We start from the raw sequence: 26,071 nt of genomic DNA, 5'->3' as shown, positions 1-26,071 counted from the left end.
AAATCTACAATACAGTAGATCAAATGGTAGAAATCATTAAAAACTTGCTCTGAACAAAATTGGTGCTGCCATATGTTTTGGGCCTTCCTCCACGTGAAGTTCCACTTAGCTCCACAGGTATAAATCTAGAATAACCCCATTTTCAGCAACAGCTATTTCACATCTGCAGAGCTGCAGCGTTATGGGTCTCTCATGTTTCTGGGATGAACAACATATTTATTTATTTATTCCTTTATATTTATATTTATAGATACACATACAGATATTACACATCCAACTGAGAAAGGCAAAACAAACAAACGAGGAATGTTTTCCTGGATGGAAAGGAAAAGCCTGGCTATGACAACCTGAGAAATTTTTTCCTGATGTACCTGAACATCAGATTTGCAGTGAGCCAAAGCCCACAGCAATGCATGCTTACTTACCCTGTAAGTAAGATTTTTACAGAGCATCCTAGATCTGCAAACTGGAAGCCAAAAAGAGCATCTTGAATCATGAGGAACAGGGGGAGATGAGAGCCCAGACCTTTGAGAGCAAACACCACATTCCAGTGGGATGTGAGGATCCATTTTGTCCCTGGACACCCTCTGGAGAAGGGATCTCTCAGAGGCAGGTCCTGCATGGCCTGGGGCAGGCTGAGCTCAGCCCAGGCATGGCTGGGTCCCCTCTGCCTCTGGGGCCTTACAACTGCCCCATCCATTAGGCATGGATTGGTTTGTTTATTAATTTTATTTAATTGTGGCTGCTCTGCAGTGAAACCCAGCCCTTCGTGCACTTCTGGCTCAGGTTCTGGGCTCAGGATGCTGTCCCTGAGTGTGGGCAGGCACTGCACACACACCCTCAGCAGGCACTGGAGTCACTCTGGGACACAAAAAGCTGGGGGAAGGGGACTGAATAAAGGAGGACCCTCATCCATGCCAGCCCTGGGCTCAGGGGCAGCCCTGGAGCAGAGCCCAGGGCAGAGCCCTCCTGCAGAGCTCCCTGGGGAATGGCTCCAGCTCCTGGCAGCCAAACCTTGCAGCAGTGAATGCCCAAACTCTGGGACACAGCTCTGGGTGCTCTGCCCAGAGTGAGAACTGCACAGGGTCTGTCCAGGTGGGTGAAGCCTCTTGGGAGCCTCATCCTGAGCCCCTGAGGGGCCACCAACAGCCCCTGACTGAGGCACAGCTGGGCACAGCTCAGCTCAGCCCAAGGAGCTGCACTGATGCACAAGCTACCACGGACTGGGGCAGCTCTCCTCAGGCCTAGCATAAGAACAGTCTCAGCTTTAAATCAATCCTCCCTGCCATTTGCCTCCTCCACACAAGAATTTAATTTGGATATTCTTCCTAAAGCATCTTTAGATCCTTGGGTGAAGCCATCTGAGAAGTGCACACTCTTAATTTGTTGTTGTTGTTGTTGTTGTTATTAATGGTGGTGCTGTAATGTATTTAAAAAAAAACAAACAACTTTACAACTTCCTTACATGACAATGGTAAAAGGTTCATTTTAAATAATCAAGAAAGAAATCATTTCCATTAGATAAAGCAGTCAATAGCATCAGGAATGTGGCTGCAATTACTTGTTGCACTTTACAATGAAATCCTTGTAGTATAATAACCACAAGATGATGAAACACATTTTGTCTCCATTTCACATGACTGACCCCAATTTTGCCAAGGACATCTGAACACATTTAACATACTGAGATCTTCCATTAGGATAATGAAAATACACATTATTGAATTCTGTATTTGCTTTATAGTGCTACAAATAGCAAATTCAATCTTTCTTACTTTTGGTAGCGACTACACCTGCATAATTGTTCACATTTCTCAGAGGCTGGAATAAACTACAAAATGAAGAAAGAGAAGGATGTTGACCCCACGATCCATTATGCAGCACTTCGCTGATTTTATCTGCTGTATGTGTTTAGTAAGAGGATTGTGTATAACTTAACAACCTGCAAAAAATACCCAACTGCCCTGCACAAAACCAGACAGACTCTGCTGAGCAGCTGACAGGAGGTGCTGGAGGGCTCCCTGGGAAGGCAGCAATTGCCAGTGCTCACAGCCATGGGGGAAAATTCATCTTTGCTTCCAGGTACAAATATCTTGCTTCAAAATAACTCTGTGTCATGGCCAAGCCCAGCATGGAAACACATGGTCAGCTTTTTGCTGTCCCTTTTCAAGAGGGGAAATTTCAGCGACAGAAAACTCCTATCAAAGCCAGCTGCAGTTGTATCTGTTCAGTGCAGATGACACCTACCTTCTCTTTGCTCCCAGGTCTATCTCTGCTTGCATACAACAATTTGCTTTAGATTGAGATATTTTCATCTCTTTTCTTATCCACAGATCTCAAATCACTGAAATTGAAACCCCACAATCAAGATGCTCAAGGCAACACTGAAAAATGATTTATATCATAGAAAAAAACCCCAGTCCTTTAAGCTTCTGGTTGAATACAGTCAAGATTTAGCCTGCCAGATGTAATAAATACTCCTGCCTCTGTTTTAAGCCAGTGGCTCATTATTTTCTTTTCATTAGCTCTCAACTTCATTGCAAAGCTAGGATCATGAGTTATACTTGCAAAGTCCCTGATGTTTCATCTGGCTTCTCTTTCAGTGGCTGGCACTGAGAGCCAAGGAGGAACCCAGTACAACAGGCAGCCATCCTCCCACTCCTCTCCAGGAGCAATGCTCCAGGTGTAGCCACCTCTTATTCCAGAGTAAGGTTCCAGTCATGGATCACAGCTTTCATCTGCTGAGTTCTGTTCAGTGCAATCTGCTGAGACATTCACAGGTCATGTGTTCCACAGTCATTGCTCAAAACAGTGTAGTAAGTCTGGATGGCAGTGAAGTTTGGATCAATAACATCAGCTCTCCTCAACCAAGGAGTGTCCCTGCCCCCACATCTCCCCACCATAATTTAGAACCTCAAACAATGCTTCTCACTGCTCTGTGAATATGAGGGACTTGATCTCAGACAATTTTGAAGTCTGCATCACACAGAGAAAGCTGCAGTGTTGAAAATGACATAACAACTCAACAGGGAAGACATTGCACACTCTGACTGCAACCCCAGCACCTTTCTGCTGTACTTGGCTGAAAGACAAGGTATGAAGTGACAATTAAATTCACAGGGCAAAGAGGAAGTCTGAATCTCCACAATTCCAGAAGTGCATTCTGCAAATTGTTACAGGTCTGCAATGTAACCAGGAAGGAGAGAAGTAAGGAGATGCTGCAGTCTCTGGTGAAGGCACCTCCACTCCACTCCAGCTTCCCCCAGAGCACTCAGGGGTCATTCTGAGTAAGCAGCAGCAATGCACAAGGACCTGCAATGGGGCCAGCAGGGACAGTAAGGCCATGGGACCATCATCAGTGTGCACAGAAGTGGTGCCAGAGCCACATCCTGTGACAGCTGCAGGCACAGCTGGCCAGCAACATTGAGAATTCAGTGTGCTCCTGGCACAAGGGGTTCTGGATGCTGCTCTCCTTCACAGGCCAGGAAGGATCACCAAGAATCCCACCATTTATTGGAAATACTGCAGCAGACATGACTGGGTGAGAAGGTGTGAACATGGTTTGGGTGAGAAGGTATGAACATGGTACAGAGCACTGTACATGACTCGTGTGCACTCAAGTGCACTCGTGTCTCATGCAGATTAGGAGAATTATTAGTTCTGTTCTGATGTTCTGTGCCTTTTCTGCACAGAGACATAGAAAATCTGGAGGGGATAACAATGTCCTGCTAATGACTCACAGCCTCTCCCAGAGATCTCAGCCTTCACTGCTGTCTATCTGCACTGCATGACTTTGGCCTTGTGCAGCTCCATGGCTCTACAGCAGCATCAGGGAGGCACAGACAAACACAGACCTCCTCTCAGTCTGATGCTTTGCAGTTATCACAGACAAATGGGCAACTGCAAACATCGAAGCACAAAGCATTGGAGACCTTGGAAAGCAAATTGCCTTCATTTGGGCTTCTGCATGTTTTGAATCCCATGGTCTGATCTCTAACTGTTACTGCTGTCACAGTCTGGAAGATCAATTAAAACTTGCAGACTCTGGTTTTCAGGCTTTCATCAGAATGCCAAATTTACCTCCATCTACTTCATCTGAAGAAAGCTGAGTTACAACACTGATGCATTTGGAGAAGATGCTCTCGAGGCAAAAACCTGTTCCATAAAACACAGAATCTGAGCTGCCACTGAAATGCTGGCTGAATTTCCAAAACCATTCAAGTTAAATGGAATGGTTAAAGAATAATTTCCACTAAGGAAAGTCAAGTTAGAATGGTTTTTTAGCAGTCATTTTGACTGACAAAGGATGGATTCTCCATGCCATTACACTGCTTTTACTCCAGTGCATTTCTATCTATTTCAGTGTTTACTAATTCCAGTTCAAGGGAGATGATCAAAATTAGAGTCAATTGAGTCTGATATAAAGAAGTTCTCAGATTTCTCCACTCCATTAACATCAATTTCTGCACTCCATTAACAGCAGCTTTATTCTGGTGTAACTGCATTGATTTCAAAAGAGTTACACCATCCTGATGTCAGTGTTAAAGAAACAGAAAATCAGACCTTATTTTTTTAACAGTTTTATTATTCTGAAAAATATTACTTCCCTCAGATCATTTGTACAAAAGAAACACACAAATATTCTTGTAAAATGTAATAGTTGAACAATCTAGCAGATAAAAACTGTATTTAGATTCTGACCCAGAGCCTACTGAAGTCAGTGACTTTTACATCAGGCCCTTTGCCCCCTCTTTAACCAAAGTTCACACACCCAGCACCGAGGATGCTGCAGTCCTGCCCTGCAGTGCTAAATGGACTGGCCTTTGAACCCCAGCTGCTGAAAATAATTGCACTGAGCCACGTCAGCTACTTCCACTGCTGCCCCTTCTGCAGTGAGCTAACAGCTCCCACATCAATTGGATTCCAAGACCAGGAGCTCCCAGCACAAGGCTCTGGGGTTTGCTGTGTGCCTGTGCATGGACACACATTCCTGCAGACACATAAATACCAACTCCAGGTATCACAGAGGATGAGCTGCTCTTAACTTCCAGTCACTGAGAATTATATGTAGTGAGAGCAAACAAAGAATGGGCATTGACTCCAGTATGCTTTAAATTAGGCCTAAAATAAAGAGATTGGGAGGACTGAAGTACAATAGACTCTTAAATATTTCAAAAGCTACAGTTTAGCAGGATGAAAATGTGCCATAGCAGTGCTATTCCTAGAAAACACACAAACACCAGTCTATGCACATGGCTGTGAATAAACAGCTGACAGTCTCTGCATTTACTCTGAAGCAATTGCTTAAATAAAAAAATTGTCTGTGACATAAATAATCCAGTAGGTTAAATTCCCAGAAGTGTCAGCTTTTGTATTATTGATGTCTAATATTTTAAAATAAAATCAAGTACGATTAATCTTCTTGTATTACTGTAACGAGTGGAGAGAAATCACTGGCAGAATGCATTAGTGGTTATCAAAAACAATCAGCTGCATTTTCCACATTCAACCAAAATGAGTGGCTGATACTAGAAGAAAGATTAAATGGAAAACTGATCATAGGATATGGAAGCCTCTCTCTGTTTTTAATGGAAATACATATGAAAATATCATTACAACTGTGCTGCTAAGTATGCAATACTGAGGTTGCTGAACCAAAATAAATTGGTATTGAAATGCCTGACAAAAAGGTAATAACCTTGAAATGGGTTTGATGGTTCACTTTGAACTCTAGTTCTACCAAATCTTTAAAAAAGATAATAATCTAACAGAATGCTGCCATAGCACCCATTCCCAGTGGGTGCAATGCACTGTACATTCTGAGCCAGGCCATGGCCCCTCGGTGCTAATCAGGGTGGAGAGGGCTCAGGTACTGAAAATAAACCCCTCTGACCATCCCCAGGAGAAGGTTCCCAATCAAACACTTCCACACAACTAAAACCATGCCTTGTTTCTCAGGTCAGAGGGTGTTTTTCAGAGAGCCTGACTATGCAAAGCTACTGAAATGCAAACCAGAGTAAGCACTACAGGTTAACTAACTGTCTACAAAAGTTACCTGCATATGGAAGTACAGGTCTGTCAAGATTGTATAAAATACTCACCTCAAAGAAGCCTTATCCTTTCCCAGGAGGAAAAAAAAAAGGTTTAAATCAAAAGAACTGCTTAATTCACATGGAAATGTAAAATCCATGGGATTAGATTCAGCAGTATTATATCAGGAATGCAAAAGTTGTGTTTCAGTATTGATTAATGCCAGCAAGGCTTGAATTTGCTTGTAATTTACAATCACTTCCTTCAACAAATGTCTTCATTTAGTATTATTATGAGTTTGGCATGACAAGATTATTACAAATCACTTTCTATCAGGAAGAATCACCGAGAAACCCAGCATTTATTTGGAAATACTGCAGCAGACATGATTGGGTGAGAAGGTATAAACATGGTTTATGTACAGAGCACTGTACATTACTCAAGTGCACTCATGTCTCATGCAGATTAGGAAAATTATTAGTTCTGTTCTGATGGTGTTCACAATATGCTGCAGCCAAACACAAAGAAGGTGCAGTCCCTCCTGTCTGGAGATTCCAGCTGGAATTGCTGCTCTGGTCCTGGGCAGTGCTGAAGGAAGAGAGCCCCAACAGTGCAGGGAGGGCAGGCAGCAGCACAGAGCCAGCCAGCTCTGCAAACAGCCAGGCTGGCAGGGATGGCACTGGGAGCCCTGCAAACAGCCAGGCTGGCAGGGATGGCACTGGGAGCCCTGCAAGCAGCCAGGCTGGCAGGGATGGCACTGGGAGCCCTGCAAACAGCCAGGCTGGCAGGGATGGCACTGGGAGCTCTGCAAACAGCCAGGCTGGCAGGGATGGCACTGGGAGCTCTGCAAACAGCCAGGCTGGCAGGGATGGCACTGGGAGCTCTGCAAGCAGCCAGGCTGGCAGGGATGGCACTGGGAGCCCTGCAAACAGCCAGGCTGGCAGGGATGGCACTGGGAGCCCTGCAAACAGCCAGGCTGGCAGGGATGGCACTGGGAGCCCTGCAAACAGCCAGGCTGGCAGGGATGGCACTGGGAGCTCTGCAAGCAGCCAGGCTGGCAGGGATGGCACTGGGAGCCCTGCAAACAGCCAGGCTGGCAGGGATGGCACTGGGAGCTCTGCAAGCAGCCAGGCTGGCAGGGATGGCACTGGGAGCCCTGCAAGCAGCCAGGCTGGCAGGGATGGCACTGGGAGCCCTGCAAGCAGCCAGGCTGGCAGGGATGGCACTGGGAGCTCTGCAAACAGCCAGGCTGGCAGGGATGGCACTGGGAGCCCTGCAAGCAGCCAGGCTGGCAGGGATGGCACTGGGAGCTCTGCTTTGCACGAGGGAGGGATTAAAATCAGATGGCCAAGGTAGTTCCCATCCCCAAGACCATCTCCTCCATCCCCTGGTGGCAGCTGTCCTCCCACCACAGGGAGACAATGACACAGCTCATGAAGCAGCTTCTGGAGTGCTCAGCTTTTCAGCTTGGAGGATTTTGTCTCCAATTTGAGTTTAACTTACTGTGCTTCAGCAGGCATTTGTTCACCTGCCTTGCAGAGGAGTAATCTCCATCACAGGGGCAGGACACACAGCCTGAAGGCCACAACCTCTTCAGCTGCCTTTGCCTTTAATCTGCCACAGCTTGCAGGTCAGGGAGCTGAGGCAGGACCTAAGGCACAGGGCTGCATTTCAACAGAGCACTTGGGACCAGTGAAATCTGCAGAAGAAGCAGTGATTAAAGTCAAGCAGGTGCCTAAATGCTCAGCCAGACTGAGACCATTTAACCTGCACCAAGAGTCTGGGCTTGCCTGGACGGCTCAGTTGACAAAATTCATCCACTGGATGAACACAGAGCCTGTCCCAGCCTGTGTGTTAATTATTGACATTGACTAGGGTGATTTGAGAGTCTTACATTGAGGTGTTGTTCTGAATGAAAAGCTTTAACAGCCAATATCACAATGCACACACATTTCCACTGAATGGGCCAGGACTGTAAATGCAACAGAAAGCAGAAGAGAACACACAATTCTTCCAGCCTTTATCATTCACACTGAATTTGCAAAGTGCAGATCATGGCAGACACTGAAACATTTTCTCATTTTGAAAGAAGTCCAGGCAAGCACCACATGCTGTGAAATATTATCTTATGGGAGTTGTTTTGATAAAAACAAATGGCCAATCCTAAAGATTAATGCTTCATATGATGTATTCAGGTTATTAATCCCACCTTCTTCTTTGCACCAGCCCCAGCAGTGAGTGTTTTCTGGAAAACTGCATGGAGCCAGATGGTTAACTATTGGAAATCTATACTAAAAAGATTAATGTTACCCCATGACAGGGATCAGTCATTTGTAGAGATTTCCTAATACAAACGGTGCCATTTGTTTATTCAGACTGGCTGGATGAGCTGTACTCTGAGGAGAGCCTAATTAGTTCTCAAAGATTTTCAAAACATTGGGGCCCAGCTGCTGAGCTCAGTTCCACATCTGAAGGGAAATTACAGAGGCGTCCAAGTACCACGAACACCCAGGCAGGCAGGTAGGAGTGACTGCTCTCAGGTGCCTCTGAGCTCTTCACTCTGACACGGTCTGGGGAAAGGTTCTGGTGTCCTGGACAAGTTAAATATTCACAAGTGGCCACTGGAAAGCCTCCAGCGCCAGGCACAGATGAAATATTGCAGTGCTGGGTGCCATCATGCTTTAGACAGAAGAGCTGGGCACAGCCACAGTGTGAGCACCCACCCACCCCCATCAGCCTCCACACAGCCCACTCAAAGGCACAGGAACAAATTCCAGCCACCCTCTCACGGTGCTTTTTTGGGTAAACTAAACTTCCTGCAAGGAAAGAAGCAGGCATGCATTACAGGAAAATGTCAAAGTGTGAACAGTACTTACTAAATTTCACAGTAGCCCTCCTTCCAGATGGATAAAAGCACCAATATGTGCAAGGCCACTGCAATTTCCAAAGCACTCAGATTAAACCCCCTGCATTCAGGGGAGTGGTGAAGCACATGCTTTAAAGTGAAGCACACACTTAAATCCCATTGACTTCAGTTATGCATGTGTGCTTACACGCTCTCCTGAATAAAACAGATGTAAGCATGTGTTTAAACCTGAACCTCTGCTTTGTTGAGATGAGACTGTGAAGAGGAGAGTGAAATTTAAACTGATGCAAGAAATGGTGCTTTTATCTCCAGGCAACAAGGCCTTTCCATCAGCAGAGAACAGAGCCACAGGTTTTTTGGGGAAAAATATCTACTTACAAGTACTGAATGTAGGGAGCCCCTGATGCAGGGAATGATTGGTATTTGACTCTCTGATTCAGAAGGCTGAGCAATTGCTTTATTAAAACTACACTATAGTACATTAATACTATTTTATAACTATACTAAAGAAATACTATAGAGTACAAAAGATACTAAAGAAAAACCTGTGACTGTCTAGACAGCCAGGACACAGCTTTGAGTGATTGGCCAAGGAACCAAAACAATCCTCAGCAGAATCCAACTGACAAATCTCTTCAGGTAAACAATCTTCCTAACACATTCCACAAGTGCAAAAACAACAGGAGCACAGAATAGAGATAAGAATTGTTTTCTGTTCTTCTCTCTGCGCTTCTCCAGGAAAAATCCTGGGAGAGAGAATTATCTCTCTCTGTTCAGAGAATGAGAGTGCCACATACAAGAGCTTTTTTTTCCTTCCAAGGGCCATAAAGAATGAAAAAAAAAGCCAAAAAACCCATTAAACCAGAATATTTTTACATAAACTATCCAAATGCTCAGTCCTTTAGTTTGAGAACCCTGACAGTGTTGAGGCTGAGGCCAGGCCAGATGTTGAGTCACAAACAGCTGCTGCAGCTGAGGCCATTGCACACTCCCCAGTGGGTGTTACTGCTCCCCATGGAAGTTACCACATGTGCCCTGCAGCCAGCAGAAGGATCTGCTCTTGTACCTTCCTCTGCTACCAGCAAAATCAACCACATCAGCCTCAAAGAGCAAAATGAACTGGAGCTGTGCTTAAATCCACTGGCAGGGAAGGAGGGGCAGGAGCACTCCCAGGACTGGCAGATTCCAGACAGTGAGAGCAACCACAGCTGACAGGGCCTCAAGGTTCACATGCCTGCTCCATACTTTGGAGGGACATATCAGGATTTTTTTCAAAAACTAGCACCTGACAAAGAAAACACATTAAATTACAACCATTTGAATAATATTTTTTGGTGCAAAGAAAGGTCAAGTGTAATGGGCTAGGCTAAAAAACAAATTGAAGAGCTCATGAAAACATCAGTTTTGCTGTACATAAACTTCTTGAGCAAAACAAGCAAAACCCCCCCCAAATATGATCATTTTAAAAGGTATTTCCCTAGAAAGTTAGACAGAAGAATATGTTTTGTGAGGTATGTCACACATCTAGGGCCTGTCTGTTCCTCACTGACCCCCAGACCAGCTCAGCAGCTGGGGTAGCCTGGCAGGGCTCTGCAGCCAAACTGGGAACTCTGTACCAGCCCTGGGCAGTTTTTGTTTTGAATCCTGAGACTTTGCACATCCACAGCCACGGGCAGCAGCTGTGAGCTGGCATCTGATTGATGAGGTCACATAATTATTTACAATATATACTGATATATTATATAATTAATTATATATAATTATTATTAACTCTATAGTATATAATTATATAACTTTTTTTGCATTATATTCTCTTCTCTCCAATGGCTTTGGTTTTTAAATCTCAAACTTCCCAATTAACTTCTCTCATGAGCTTTTGGAGACACAGATTGGTGATATATAGAAACTAATGAGAGGATCCCAGACTCTGCCACAGTACCAAAGCCAAAATCATTCTAGATAAAAATGTAAACCAAAATGTTTTACACCTCATCCCAAAATCACATCCCCTTTGATCCTGTATCACTTATTCTATATGTGTCCATTCAGGATGCAGTATTTTCTCCCAATGTCTATGCAAAAGCTCCATGAAACAAAGCAGGATTAATTACACTTAAATCAAGTCATCTTAATTTAGAGAAGTGAGAGCTTTAAAAACAGGTATTTATTAAGAAAGTGAATTTCTAAATAGTATCCTTCTCGGTGGTATAAATATCCAACACAGACTTAATCAAGAGCACATCTTGGAGGAAATATTAAAGCAGCATATGATTTGATACCAATGAAAAAAAAGCAATCAAAGCAGAGCATGGCTATAAATTAATAGAAAAAGTTATCTATCCAAACCAGACTAAAAGTAATTTTGTAAGTCAGCAGTAAAAAGTTGAATAAACACTAATTTAATCTATTTTAGATGCAGCAGTCAACAGATGAAATATTTTACTGCTCTCTAGCTATGTGAACACTGTCAACTGACACAATAATTGAAAAGAAGGGAGAAACAGAGACCCTGTGGGAGCAGGAGCACAGGAACCCAGGGAGACACAGAGCTCCTGGCCAGGGAAGCTGCTGGTCAAGGCAAAGCTGCAAACCAGTTTGGATGCATGACCTGCAGATAATGGCTGTGACCTGTTTCCACCATCCTGCCTTTCCATGAGCTTTTAGGCAGCTCAGTCACCCCTTTGTAGGGAACAAGCATTTCCCCTTCCTCTGGGCTATGCAGAGAAAGGTGTCAGGACCCAGGACATGGCTCTGGCTGCCCTGGAGGACTCCAGACCCTGTCAGGGGCTCAGAGACCTTGGCACAGAGTCAGAAACCCCTGTGCCTTTGATTTTAGCCCATGGAAACAATTACCAACTTTGGGTGAGGAGTTACAAGCCACAAAGGTTTGAATAGAATGACAGTGAATTTGTCACAGGGTGAAAAGTAGAAATTTGGGGATTTAGAATGGGGGTTCAAGAGGCAAGAGGGAGGAATCTGGGTGTGTCCTGTCCTTCTCCTTCTTCCTGTCCTCCATCTCCTGCAGTGATGGTGACACTTGTGGATTGGTTCAGAGCACAGACAGACTGTCTGACACAGGTGATAGGGATTGGGAAATTATTGTAAATAAAGCACACACAGTTCTTAGTGTAAAAAGCCAACAGCACCCCAAGGGCAGGGGCTGTGCCCCAACCCGACCTGCTGGACAGATCTCAGCAGGGCAGAGAGAGAATGGAACAGATAAGGGAAAATAAACAACCTTGGAGAGCAGAGCTGAGGAATCTCGACTTCTTCCTTGGTCCTGGGGCTGGGAAAAAAGAGACTTTCTGATACCTGGGGAGCCATTCCAGGAACTCAGAACCCAAGAAAAGGGAACAGTTGGTTCCTCCAAAGGGGTATCCTGTATCATAAACAATAAATTTCCTGGTCCTGTGCAATGAGGAAGAAATAGATGGGAGAAACAGAACAGGTTGTCAGTGGAATTCATTGGGATTGCCACTTCTCAAAGCCCTGTATTCCAATTGTTCCCTTACATACTCATTACAGCAAGAAGAAACTAATTGCTTTTGTGAGGTATTTTACCAAGAGCAAGAACCCCTGGCACTGGGCTTGGTTTTTCTCTGTTGGTTATTTTGCCTTTAATTAAATCTTTTTGTTTCCAACACTGCAACAGAAGCCATCCTGCTGATTTTTATGCCTCCAAGAGTAGCTGAGCTATCTTGGGTGTGTTATAGACCTCCAAGAGCTTGTAAGACCTGGCTCGAGGAGGCTACTATAAAAATTCATCACCAGCATCAGGCAGAGGCCCCTGGAGAGGACCTGGAGAAGTTTTAGGAAGCCAGGCTACCAACAGCAAAGAGTGCTATGATTTATTTCCTAGCTGACATTATTTATGCAAGTGAGCATGTGACAGCCTGAGTGCCCACAGCTCTCCCCACGCTGCCTCAAGTTCTCTTTATCTTTCCAACCAAGCTGCAGCAAACCCACCTTCAGCTGAACATCCCAGGTGATATTTTTGAGAAATAATAAAGAGGCTTTAGTTATTATCACTCCAGGCATTTGTACTGCAGATAGGCAAGGAAAAGGACTTTATAACTCAGCTCAGAAATGAATGAAGAGCAAATTCAAAGCAGTTTAATGACACTCAGACAGTGATAGAAAAGCAGAAGAAAAAAGAAACACTGGGAACTGAACTGCAAAGGTGAAAGCAAGAAGTAATCAATGGATAATGATGATACAAGCAACAAAATTAAACCTAAGCTTTGACTCTGAAAGGCACCTAAGTAAGCCAGCTCCTAAGCCTAAAGCCAGGCACAAACTTGATAAAATGTTAGCAGGTTAACTCAACAACAAGCCTTCCTCAAATCTTCCGTTAAAATAAATGAATGTACACAACAGAACATGGCTTTCTTGTTAAATACAACAGAATTTCTACTGATTCAATGAGAACAAAGTCCTTTGAAGCAATGAAGTACTCTCGAAGAAAGAATATGGTGCTCAGAGGGCTGCCAAGTGGCCTCTTGCTTTGAATTCATAATGATGTCAACCTTTTATTTACTGTTTCTGTACCACAGAGAATTTAAGTAAGCAAGATGTATTTAGGAAACCAAATCCACAAAAATATCTGCAAACTGCTGGGAAACACTGGGCAAATGAAGGGCACTGGGGATGGATGGGAAGGTTATTAAAAAACAGAGGGAGAATCACAAGAAAGTGTGTTCTTTTGCTTTCTGAGGGTCAAGGAGTTCTTCTACCACAGAATAAAATGCAGTGTCACACCAGGTGTCATTGCATGAATATATCACAGAGCCAAGGAAGACACTCTGCTCTCACTGTCATTTGCAGACCTTTCTTTTTCTTTTTTTTGTTTTTAACAACATTAAATTTGCATTAGCTTGGATGGGGAAAAAGGATGGCATATAAAGGGAGAGAGGGCTGAATTAATATTCATAAGCAATGTACTGGAAGAAGGAGAAGGGGTGATTTGAGGGAGCTTGGACCAGGAGAGGCAGACATTAGTCCTGGAGACCTCCTGCGTCACACGCTCTGCTCCCGAGCAAGAACTGCTGTGTCTCTTCCTCATCCACACTAAATATTGCCTGCTCTCAACAGCTTTTGGATTCCCCACTCCAGGGCACTCAGGGGAGGAAGCTGTTTTGGCTGAAGCTGGGCAGGAGCAGGTGGCACTCAGCAGCTGTGAGTAATTCTGCTCTGGTTGGCAGCTCGGCGGTTCTTGGACCTGGCACAGCCCCTGTGCAGGGGGAAGGGCCAGGGGGAGGCAGCAAACAACTCCTGGTGCTGTTTAACAGCATCCTGGGCTCCAGGCTGCCTCCTCCAAGCTGGCAGCTGGCAGCAGGGGTGGCTGCAGGGATGTGCCAGCTCAGGTCAGGTTTGCTGGGAGAGCCTGGCACAGCTGGCACCCTGAGGGGAGCAGCCCTGCAAGGCAGATGTGACTGCTGTGCAGGAAGGAAGGGAGGGAGGAGCAGGGCTCAGCACCCACCAGGTGGGAGTGATCTCTCTGCACAGGGACTGTCACCATCAGGGCCTTCCAGAGAGCCCCATCACACAGGGGCTCTGGTTCCCTTTCAGGCAGCTGTGCTGCCAATTCTCCAACCCCTGCATGAGCCCATCTACAGAAACAGGGGCTGCAGCTGGAAAACTTCTGGGGCTGCAGCTGGAAAACTTCTGGGGCTGCTGCTGCTGTGCCAAGGTACAGTACAAATACTTCACTTGTTACATTTAGTGTCATATTTCATCACAGAAAAGAAAGCAGAACCTGGATACCATAAGTGTGGCAAAGCCATCAAACTGTCTAGAATCAGTTACTTCCACCTTCAGAAGCCACAGGAGAAAACAAAAGTTAAGCATGGAAGCAGAACATGAGGCAGCAGCTCTCTTCCCTTTTCTATTCCTCATCACAACAGAGAGAACATGGACTTGCCATGACCATCTCTGCTGGAAGAATATTTTATGTGCTTGAAAAATCTCAAATCCCTCTCTCTTCTTTCAGCTGTGCACCATGAAACCCCTCACACCTGGGGTCAGAAATGATTCCTTGAAACTGCAACACATTCCTCTTGCACTCACTGATCTACCCCAGTCCAGCACTTGGTTTGAGAGGTTCCTTGCATTTCCAAAAGGCACAAGTGTCACCATGTGCTGTGCTGATGTTACTCCAAACATGAACTTCACTCTCTGAACCAGCCTGGCACATGCTCTCACCAGAACAGTTATTTTTTCCCCTCCAAGCTCACCCTTCATCACCATCCCTGACAGACAAGTCCTCCTTGGCAAGGATCTCTTATTTTACCTGCTATCTGTTCTGCCTCCTAACAACAGCCTCTTTTTAGCTGCTAAGGTGGAACAGTTGGTCAGTGCTATCAATATTTGGAGGTTCTATTACAGTGATAGCTTGAAATCTGTTTGCCCAGCACTCACAAACACACAGGTGGGACTCTGATGAACACACTTTCTTGTGATTCCCCTCTCTGTTTCTTAATAACCTTCCACATCCATCCCCAGTGCCCTTCCTTTGCTCAGTGTTTCCCAGCAGTTTGCAGATATTTTTATGGATTTGGTTTACCAAATACATCGTGCCATGGAATACAGGCCATGGAATGAAATGAACAGCCAAAACATTCATCAGAAATTCTCATAGAACCTACTCTCCTTTCATTCACAGACAACTGATTTTTACAGGTTTTTCCCATAAATTATTTTACAGTGATGCTACACACCATGGCCAAGTCCACTGATATTCCATGCCAGCCTTGAGACTGTCAGCAGCACAGGCAGGAATGCAGAGATGTGCTGGCAGGAGTGAGCAGGGGCAGCAATGGGGCAGGCAGCAATGCTCCAGCAATGCCCCAGCAATGCCCCAGCAATGCCAAGGGCAGGGCTGTGACTTCAGGAGTGTCCCAGACAGCAAGGCAATGTGTATTCTACTGCCATCTGACAGAGGTGGGGCAGCTGTCTTCTGATCAGGGGGCAGTTTTCCTTATCTCTTGCACACCCACTCCTCCCTCTGGGGACACACCTGCTGATAAGAGGCCATTGAATGTCCCTGCATGGCTGATAAGAACTGCAGCATCCCACTGGGAGATGTGAGCCCAGGGGGAGGAGCCAAGCATTCCCACCTGGATAGAATCTGGAGATTCTGGAACACCAGCACAGCTTCTGCACTGGATTCCCAGAGGAGCAGCAGCTGCCTCTGCCCCTGGACCTTCAGAGGCAGAGTGCACCCTTCTCCAGGATCCCTGCTCCAGCAGAACCAGCCCTGGCACTGCAGGAGGGCTGAGCCACAATTCCAGTGGCACTGCTGCCAGCCCCCTGACCCACAGGGTGTCAGGCTGTGCTCTGGCTGGGTTGGTTTAGTTCACTGCAGTGTTTATTTATATTTTTATTTTCTTCCCTAATAAAGAACTGTTATTCCTGCTCCCATATCTTTGACTGAGAGCCTCTCAATTTAAAATTTATAGCAATTCAGAGGGAGGTGTTTACATTTAGTATTTCAGGAGAGGCTCCTGCCTTCCTTAGCAAACACCTGGCTTTCCAAACCAAAACAAGGAGTCAGAGCCCTGCTCCCCCTAGGCCCCAACCACACCATGGCTGGGCTGAGGAGTGCTGTGGCATCCACACCCCTCTGTGGGAGGGAGAGTTCACAGATCAGAGAGATGAGATTTCAGGAGGTGAATAGAAGCTACTTCAGCTGAATGCACATTAACCCTCAGGTGGAGCAAAGATAAAAATATTTGCCCTGCTTTTTCTTTTTTCCTTTTTTAAAAACAGATTTACCATTGCTAAAGGAAAGGCCATCAAATCCTTGACTTCCTAATGGTCTGAGAGCAGCAATAACCTAATAATCATTTTCTTATGGACAAAATACTCCCAAATATTTCTAATGAACCATTGCAGCATGCATTCCAACTTTACAAGCCTTCATTTAATTACTTCCACTGAAACAAACACACAAATCTTCCAGCTCGGTGCTGCCACACACACAGACTCTCTGAGCACCAAGCCCTCAGCAACCTTCTTCTGATGGACATTTTTTTCCAGGAAATGACACAGAGACATAGGTAAAAGGTGATTTAGATAGACTGCTGTGTCACAAATTGTCAGGATCTGATTTAAAGACCTTGCCTTTGTCAAGAAAGACAGTTGGGTGTCTGCTTTAAAGAAGTACTGGGAATATTTTCATCAAAGGTTTGAATTGAAAAACAGTGGGAGGTAAATATCTGAGATGTTGCCAAGAAAGACCACTATATCCGTGCAATTACCATTAACAGGGGACAGCAGTGGTTCAATGAAGTAATTCAATCTGGTGTCCTACATTTTATCAGACAGCAATTTTGAGTTCTGACATAAAAGGCTGAGAAAGGGGATTGGACTCTTTTCTCTGAAATTCAGCCTTAATTCTTGCAATCAGGAGATGTGTTCTCTGCTTCAGGCACAAGCCTGCTACCCCTCCAAGGGACTCAAAAGAATAACCCAATATTCACCTTCAAAAGAAGAATAACCCAATATTCACCTTAGCACCACTCACTGGCATAGGAACAAGTCATACTTTGGGCAAGGCTCAGAGCTCAGTGCCTGCAGTATTTCAGCAGTTTTCCTCCTGACTTAACCAGCTCAGATTTCCTTACTTGTGAATTTTGCAAGAAGAAAAAAACGATTGTTTTTAAAAAAACAAACAATATGATGCAGCCTAAATTAATAAATGTATTCTTCCAAAATTTAAGAGAGAGAGAGAGACTGTATTTCTCAGAAAATGGCAAAATGAAAAGCTTCTGGAAACTGCCATCAGAATAACACCAGCACATGGCTTCTCCTCATCATCCATCCCTAGTGCACACTCCTGCTCCTTGGGGGCTTTTGCATTACCTTCCCCACAGAAATCCTATCAGTCAGCCCATGACTGCACTGGTGCTTTCCAGGGTGACCAGCTTTGCAGGGCAGCTCTGATTTCTCCTCTGCAAGGCAGCCCAGGCTGGCACAGGGCTCCCCCACTGGCATCAGCTTCACTCTCTCTCCACACAGGGCTCACCCAAACAGGCACCACAAACCAAACCCTTTCTATTGAAATCACCACATTTCAGCCTTTCACCTCCCTTCTACCACAATGTTTTTTCCCATTTGCCATTTTGAACTGGTCTATAAATTCCTGTCTTACACCATGCAGAGGTCTTGAAAGATTCTCCTGTTATAGCACATAGTTGAAAATGTTAATTCATATTTTGCTGAGAAAAATCTCATCACAAACAATAAAGCCATGAGATAATTTGCAACAGGAACAGTCCAGTGTCACTTTTTCCACTGAGCAACAAATCCCACCAAGTTCCAAAACATCACAAACAAGGGGAAACTGGCTCTTGTGTCATACATACAGCCCCCTTTACACATGACACAAAGCCAGGAGTCCCTGCACACTCCAGTGTGGGATTGCACAGCCCTTTCCTTTTCATGAAACCATACAGAACCTCCTCTGGAGACTCCAAAATATCAAACACACAATGCAGGCAATGCTGCTGAGCATTCTCTTGTGCTGATATGAAACTGAGGCCCTGGGAAGATGGAGGCTCTGTATATGACAGCTTAACTGCTTGCAATCAAACTAATTTGCAGTAGGATGACCTGAAATGAGTTTAAAAGCACCATAATGCATGTTTAGCAATCAGTGAAGCAATGCTTTATTATTCAGGTTCACATCTGCAATTTGTGCCACGTGTCACAGGAGACAGAAAGAGGGGGAACACAAAATAAAAGAATCCTTTTGCTTTGCAGGAGTTGATGAGCAGAACATGAGCCACAGTAACCTGGGGCATTTGAGACCCAACAGACTGACAGCAAATCTTAAGTCTTTCTGCTACTTATAGAAATCTTATAATGTCCAGAAGGAGAAATTATTAAATTAAACATTTGCCTATAAATGATTGTCTTGATTGTTCTAGATTGATTTTTGCTGGGAAAAAAAATGATTAAGCAAGTTCACTTGAGATACCACAAGAAACAGGAACCAAGAACACCTCCAGGGTTCTGTAAATAGTTATTAACCAGCCACTTTGAACACTCCCCTTTCTACTGGTGACAGAAGAGGGACCCCCTTCTGGCAGACAATGGAGAGTTTTATATCACCCCTCCAAATACATAAACCCTCTCATTTCCTTCCTTTTTCCCTTCTTTTTTTTATGATATCTCCATTTATCACACTTGTAATCCCTGGGGAAAAGGTGGATCCAACAAGGTAAGTGGGGAACATGCACAGAAACAGGTGGAAAAGGGAAGCATTTGCTGAAGAAAGGCAGGAGTAAATGTAACATCATTCCAGAAATGTAAAAATAAATAAATAAATAAATAAAAAAGAAACATGGGAAAGACACAGAAATGCAAAACACTGAGAAAGAATGCAAAGCAAACACTGAGGCAAAGCACAAAAATTTTAATTATTTATTAATAATTAATGCTTATTAATTATTATTTATTTATTAATTAGAAAAAGCAGAGAACTGCTCAAGAACTGCAGCAGGAGTGGGCTTGGGCAAGGAGAGGGAAGGCCCAGGCCAGCAGACTCTGTTCCCTGCTGAGTGACAAACCCTTGGGGATGTCACCCCCTGAATCACTGAAGTATCTGGGGACTGCCCTAAAGAAATTACTATAAAGTTATTGAAGAAATTCCATTGTTCAGACAGACGGTGAAAAATCTGTGTTTCAGCAATGAGGGGACAAACCAGAAAGCCCTGAATTCTCAGATCTGCTCTCAGTTCTGTCTGGCTGGGTAAGAAACTGCTGTGGTGCCCTGTTCCCCTTCTGTAACATTTGGACAACACAGTTCCACATACACAATCCAAAGAAATATATGGATTAGTATCTTAGATTCAAAGCATGTTATTCAAAAAGCACAAGCTTGCATTAGGGCAGAAATCTACAGTGTTTGAGGAAATACCATCCTGGAGGGCTGCAGAAATAACTCCAACCTTCACCACCTCTGCTCAAAGTTTTCTGAGGAGAGACCAGTCCTGACCAAATTCCAGCCCAGGTCATTTATTCTGCTTGCCTAATCTTTCCCCAAATACTGAATTAATAATATGTGAAATACAGAGTTTTCTTCTCCAAAATCTGTTGTTTTGCTCCAAGTATTCTTATTGTGATGAGCAGGATGCTGGAAATGCAGCTGCTCTTGTTCTTCTTGTTTTGCTGGTCATGTTGTTAGCAAACTCTTTAATGAGCCTCAGCTCTCCCTAGGAACAGCACCATGGTTTATAAATGCTGAAATTAATAGACCTAGGGTAGACTTTATTACATGCAATGTATTTAGTTGGCAATGATGATGTCTCCCTTACAGCAGCAGTTAGAATAAACTGCATTTTTAATGGCTCCTGGAAAACAAAAGACAGCACCTAAAAGATTTTAGATGAAGAAATACCAGGTTTGCTGGTCTCAGTGCACCACACCAAACCCACTCCACTGAGGGCTGCAAGCACTAATGAGTAATTACAGCCCACAGAGAGATTTCTACTGGGGATCTTGTCCACTTTGCTCCAGTCTGAATTTACTGTCAGAAGATTCATAACCTCTGTTGTCAGCTTCACTTCTGCAAAGAATGGGCACATGGAGAATTTAAAGTGAAGTTAAAATGGATTTCAATATACCCTTCACAATAATAGTTGGTAAAACTAATTACAGTGAGAAAATTGGAGATCATTCATTACCCTACTAAGCAAATTAGGATTTGTTAACAGTGATTTATAGTGCCTGGGAGAGGATAACAAGGATCCTCTTTCCAGCTCTGTTCACAGGGGACATGACAGTCCATGGTGTGGTGCCACTGTGCAGTGCCTTGGGGACCTCAGGGGGTTCCAGATGGACACACACTTTTACATCTGCAAAATACACTTAAATGTTTGGCTCCCAAAGTCAAGCTCTAAAATGACCTGAGCAGCTTAATCTGCTTGCAAGAGCAGGTTTTATTTACCAACAGCACAGTGCACGTGGTGTGGAGTCAAGGACTCCATCCCTTCTGCAGCTTTAGCAGCTTGGATTTATTGAGCCCCTTTCCAGCAACACTTCTGATCTGACCTGTTCTCTCCTGAGGAAAGCAGTGGGTCCTGCTGCACTTCACTGCACTGGAGTCTCCTCACTGCCTCTCACCCAGCATCACAAACCTGCCCACCTCAAGGAACAAAGCTCAGCTCCCCAGGAGCACTCCCAAAACACATGGGCCAGGCAGGGAGGGAGAATCTGCTCTTTGAAGGGCTCTCTGAGAGCTCACAATGTGCTGCTGTAACTAATTCCACATTTCTGCTGCAGGATGATGTCTCAGATGAAAATCACTCCCAGTGCACAGAGAAAGAGCTGCCCTTATCTAGGCCAAAGACTGGCTTTCCCATCATATCCATCCCAAACACCACTGGTGCTCCCTTATTCTCCCTGGGATGTGTTTTTAGAGCTCTGGGTAATGTAATGCAACATTGCAGAAGCCAGTGTCCCAGTGGCACGCTGGAGCTGCACAAACATCTGCTGAACCCAACCTACTCAGGGCCAAATTGGATAGCACAACTGATTAGCCAGAGCCCTGGGGAATAAGCTCAGGATTTATGTCTGCCTGAGTCACCAGCCCATGTGCAAAGCACAGTTTTAGCTTTTCTTTCTTTTTTTTTTTAAGGTGGAGCAAAAGCAGTGTTAGGAAAAGAAGGGTCACAGGAGTCTTCTGCCTTCCCAGTGTGATTTCCATCACCAGCTTATTTCCAAATTCTACCCAGTTCTGAAAAATTCATAAACTCTTTGCATTTGGAGGAAAAGAAAATAACACAAACATGCAATTAAAAAAAAAAAAAACATTAAAAGAGGAACAGAAAATGCTCAGAAACAAAGACTCAAGAAGCAGACATATACAGAAATGGAAATAAGTTACCAAAAGCAGAGAAACTGCTCAATTGCCAAAGAACCTGACAATCTTGGGAATCAGGGCTGTTGTTTAGAAGCAAAAGACTCAGTTATTTAAGTTTTGATTTCTGCTCTGGTCTGTGTTGCAAACCAATGAACCTCTATCCACTTTAAAAAGAATTTGGCTGGCAAGATACACAAATGAGCAAAAACCATTCTTCAAAGCTAGGTAGGAGAAAAAGCTTTACTGTTACACAAATTCTAATTGTATTCTAAAACATCTCAACCTTCTGAAATCTCAAGACAGCTGGACAACATTAAAAACTCCCATCATTCAAACAGCTTTCCTTTTACAGGTAAAGAGATGGTGATTTTTTTTTTTCTAAAACTCTAACTACTTTTCAATTATCTGATCTGACATCTTGATGAGATGTAATCTACCTTATAATCTGTCTTTGATGAGAGACAATGACAATTTGCAATGCAAAAAATATCAAAGACAACTGGGAGCTCTTCCAGGAAGTATTAAGTTATGATTTCTTAGGGTGCACCAATATTAACACGTGCCAAAATCTTTTTTCACATGCACCAGTCATAGACTGGACTGATCCCACAGGAAGCAGTAAAGTCAAGCCAGCACAAAAGGCTCCCAGGAGAATTAGAATGATTTTTACCTCCTCTTTTCTGACTATTGGTTTAATAATATGCAAAAAGGATGGGAAAGTGTCTCCTGTGACAAGGAGCACCGAGACAGGTGAAACACACTCCAACAAAAATGTCTTCTAAACAGAATCTACAGAAACACCAACAGCTGTGAAAGGAGTAGAAGAGGGTTGTTCCCAACTGCAATCCAAACTTGAAGGTGAATTTAGAGCTCATTGACAGCTTTGCACCATCCCCTCTCCTTCAGTGGCCACTCACACTGGGGCCATTTTGCTGAAGGCAGCTGATTCCAGTTTGTTCAATCCAGGGCAGCTCTGTCACCCCAGCTGGGTGTGGGTTGTGCTGAATCACCTGATGGAGATCCCCAACCCTGTCCATTGCCAAAGCAGGCTGGGAATGCCCTCCAGAGCACGTGCATTTTTCCTTTGCCTGTTGCTTTTCCAGGAGCACTTACACAGAGACAACAGGAACAGAACTCAGTCTCCAGCTCTGCCAGTCAGATATTGATCTGCTTTCAGAGTCAGGTGAGATGCCAGCCTTCACCACTACCACTGAAGCTGCATACTGAATTTCTAGGCTGGAGCTATCACAGAGATATTGGAGGAATGATTTTGTGTTCCTGAGAAGTGTCAGCTTTATGAATGTTCCCTTAAACACTCAGTGATCTCTACAGAGTAACAGGACCTAAAAGTCATTTTAGCTTTGCTGTGGCATGCACAAACATTGCAGACACATGGCCCATCCCATCCCTGAGTGCCTGGTGCAAGCAGGGTCCTCCAAGGGGATCCCAAGCTGGACAAGGATTATCTCTGGGCTAGGCAACATGGCCTAAAAACATGAAGATTCCATTAATACTTGATTTAAACAGCAAACATGTGCTCCTTAATCCATACCTCAGTGTTCATTCCTTTCTGAATGAAACCTACTTCCCTCTGCAGTGGATGTCCATCAGTCCATTTTCACCTACCTGGTTCCTCTGCTCCCTCTGGTGAGCTGCAGTACAGAATATTTCATAGGAGGCCAGTGTACAACATCCAGCAAATCACTTCCAAGGGCCAAAGCTTTATTATTATCTATTAAACTAGAAGTTATTTTTACTATTTGAGACCAATGACCCCTGTTTTGATGTTCTGGGTTAACACCAAACACAAAAACTAACAGTCTTTTCTAGTTAAAAGCTTTGGGAAAAAGAAGTCAATTCAAGTGCATATTCCTTTGCACATTGATAACACAATAATTACATTGATCAGAAACATATGCTAATTGGATCACTCTGGAGCATTTTTCTCATTGTCTGGTACCACAAAACACATCTGGGTTTTATTTGCCCCATGTAAGTTAATAAGAGTATGGGCTTTTTTAAAACAACAAGCAAGATAATCCTAAAAACAATTTTCCAAAGTGAAAAGGGAGGGAAATAACCTTCATGTTTCATCCAAGACTGTGTAAGTGTAAAAACAACTTTAAGATAGAAACTGAAGCACATTTTCTACCTACTTGGCTATTAGTGAGGAGAGAAAAAAAGGAAGTTAAAGACTCTCAATACTGTGACTACAGAAAAGAAAGAGCTCAGTTAAATATATTAATGGCACCAACAAGGGATGTCTCCCCCACCTACACAGACCCAAATTGGAAAGATTTAAGGTGCCAATCCATCAGCCCTAGAAGATGTCAGGCTTCTTCGTGTTACTGAATCCCTTGCTCAGGAGAGCTGGAAACTTTCAAGCTTTCTGTTGGAGCATAGGGGATGCTGACACCTTCCAGATTTTCACTTTAGTGGACCAACCCACAGACAGTATGGTGCAGGGAACAGCAGATGGCTTCTCTTCTGTTACCTCTGCTGCCTGGAGAGGAAGCTGAGCACAGCTCTCAAACCATGCATATTCAGCTCTCCCTGCAAGAACAAGGCTCATTTATCCATGGCACAGCCCATAATACACCTGTCCCATTCCAGAGAGGGTCTTCAGACCTCTGGATGGCTGGAATTTTCCCAGACAAAGGAAAGCAATTCATTCTGAACTATGGAAAGACATTCAAGATTCACTTTTAATTCTAAATAAATGTTGAGCCATTTGATATCATTTTCTCCTTCATCCCCTCTCTCTTAAAAATACATGACACAAACCAGGGCAAGTGATGAAAAAAGGAAACCAGCTTGTTTTTCTGTTTCACAACTTACCTTACACTGATCTGGGCCTTGGAATAATCAGAACAACTACCACAAAACTTTTTCACCTGAGGATGCTCTTTTCACACCTCACCACCAGCACTGGGAATGTTCTGTTTGTGCAGAAGTCCAGTGTAAATCCAGCAGGACACAGCACTTCTCCAGGTATTAAGCAACTTTTGTGCAATTTTTGTGAGACCACAGGTCCACAATTTAATCCCATAACTTTCTTACAGGATCACAGACGTCTGTGACAAAAGACTAAATTCACCATGAGCTAATAGAGGAAAATGACTCTCTGGGAATGTGACAAGAGTGCAGCCAAGGCTTTCCATCATGTAATTGAATACCATAGAGTTTACTTTTCCCCAGAGTGCAATGGGAAGATAGAAGGAGGCTTTGATTATCCTGATAACTTCACAGAGCAGTGCTATGGGAGAGGGTTCCCATTTTACCCACCTGGTTTTGGACATACACAAAGCTCTGCTTCTCCTACAGTTATTACAAAGGCAGAAAGGATGTGCTTGGAGAATACAGCATAAGTTACAAGAGAAACAGGATATGAGCAATTTAGATATAAATCTTGGAGGAAAATAAGCAGTACATTGGCTTGAATGGAAAACATTTTTCACTCCCAAACTTCTCTGCATTGATGAACGTGGGAATGAACAGAAAGGTGTGACTATAGACTGTTAAATCAATACAGGTGCATGCAAATAAATCACAAATCCCAAAAAAACTGATCAGTTTTCAAACCAGCTGGGGCCTGATCTGCTTCTCAGGACATAAAATGGAAATCTGGCATAAATAGAACTTCTGTGTTTTCCAAGAGTGTCCATGAGCCATGGGCTTTTAAGCAACAGGTAGAAATCACTGTGGCATGCTCTCTGGGCTGTGGTACACAGGAGATGGGGCAAAGCATTGTAATGGGCTCTCTAAAATCTGGGAATCAACAGGAACGGGTGCAGGGGGGAATCAGGATCCTCCCATCTCCCATCAGAGAGCTGCTGAGACCAGGGCTCACTTTATTTGCTGCAGTTGTGTAAATTAGGTGGTGTTAAAATCTGTGTAGTAATTAAAATGACACCTGATTAGTTCAAGGAAACACAGACCACCATGTGGAAATGTTACTTGCAGGGTATTTGTGAGGAATAAATGAGAAGGGGGCACTCAGCCCTTGGGCAGAGGGGGTTGTGGGGTGTCCCTGTGTCCATGAATTCTGTGTGAGGCATTTTGTGTGAGGGACACTCTGCTGCCGAGGCACAGGGTGAAAGTGGAGATAGACACTTACAAAGTAGCCTGTTCCCAAGCTGGAAGGAGCTGAGCTCTGCAATAAAACACAAAGACAAAGTGGAAAGTCAGTGATGGTTTTTAACACGTTCCAATCCACACAGCTCATTACCAGCCCTTTCCAAGCTTTTCATCACCACATCACAGCCCCGGCGTCCTGCCCCTTGTCATCTGCTACTGAAACAAACACCATG

At 44.1% G+C, this 26,071-nt stretch overlaps 1 protein-coding gene across 2 annotated transcripts in view; it reads right to left on the bottom strand.

Annotated features, from left to right (window-relative positions):
* AUTS2 (activator of transcription and developmental regulator AUTS2) overlaps window positions 1–26,071 on the bottom strand; it is a 786,103-nt gene that overhangs the window by 388,826 nt on the left and 371,206 nt on the right. For both annotated transcript variants that reach the window (XM_050981633.1, XM_050981634.1), the window contains exon 4: window positions 25,879–25,914. In XM_050981633.1, the coding sequence (XP_050837590.1) occupies window positions 25,879–25,914 (36 nt within the window). The remainder of the gene's footprint in view (window positions 1–25,878; window positions 25,915–26,071) is intronic.

The sequence above is a fragment of the Serinus canaria genome, chromosome 19, assembly GCF_022539315.1.
Source record: "Serinus canaria isolate serCan28SL12 chromosome 19, serCan2020, whole genome shotgun sequence".
NCBI lineage: Eukaryota > Metazoa > Chordata > Aves > Passeriformes > Fringillidae > Serinus > Serinus canaria.
This window is presented reverse-complemented; position numbering and strand designations above follow the sequence as displayed.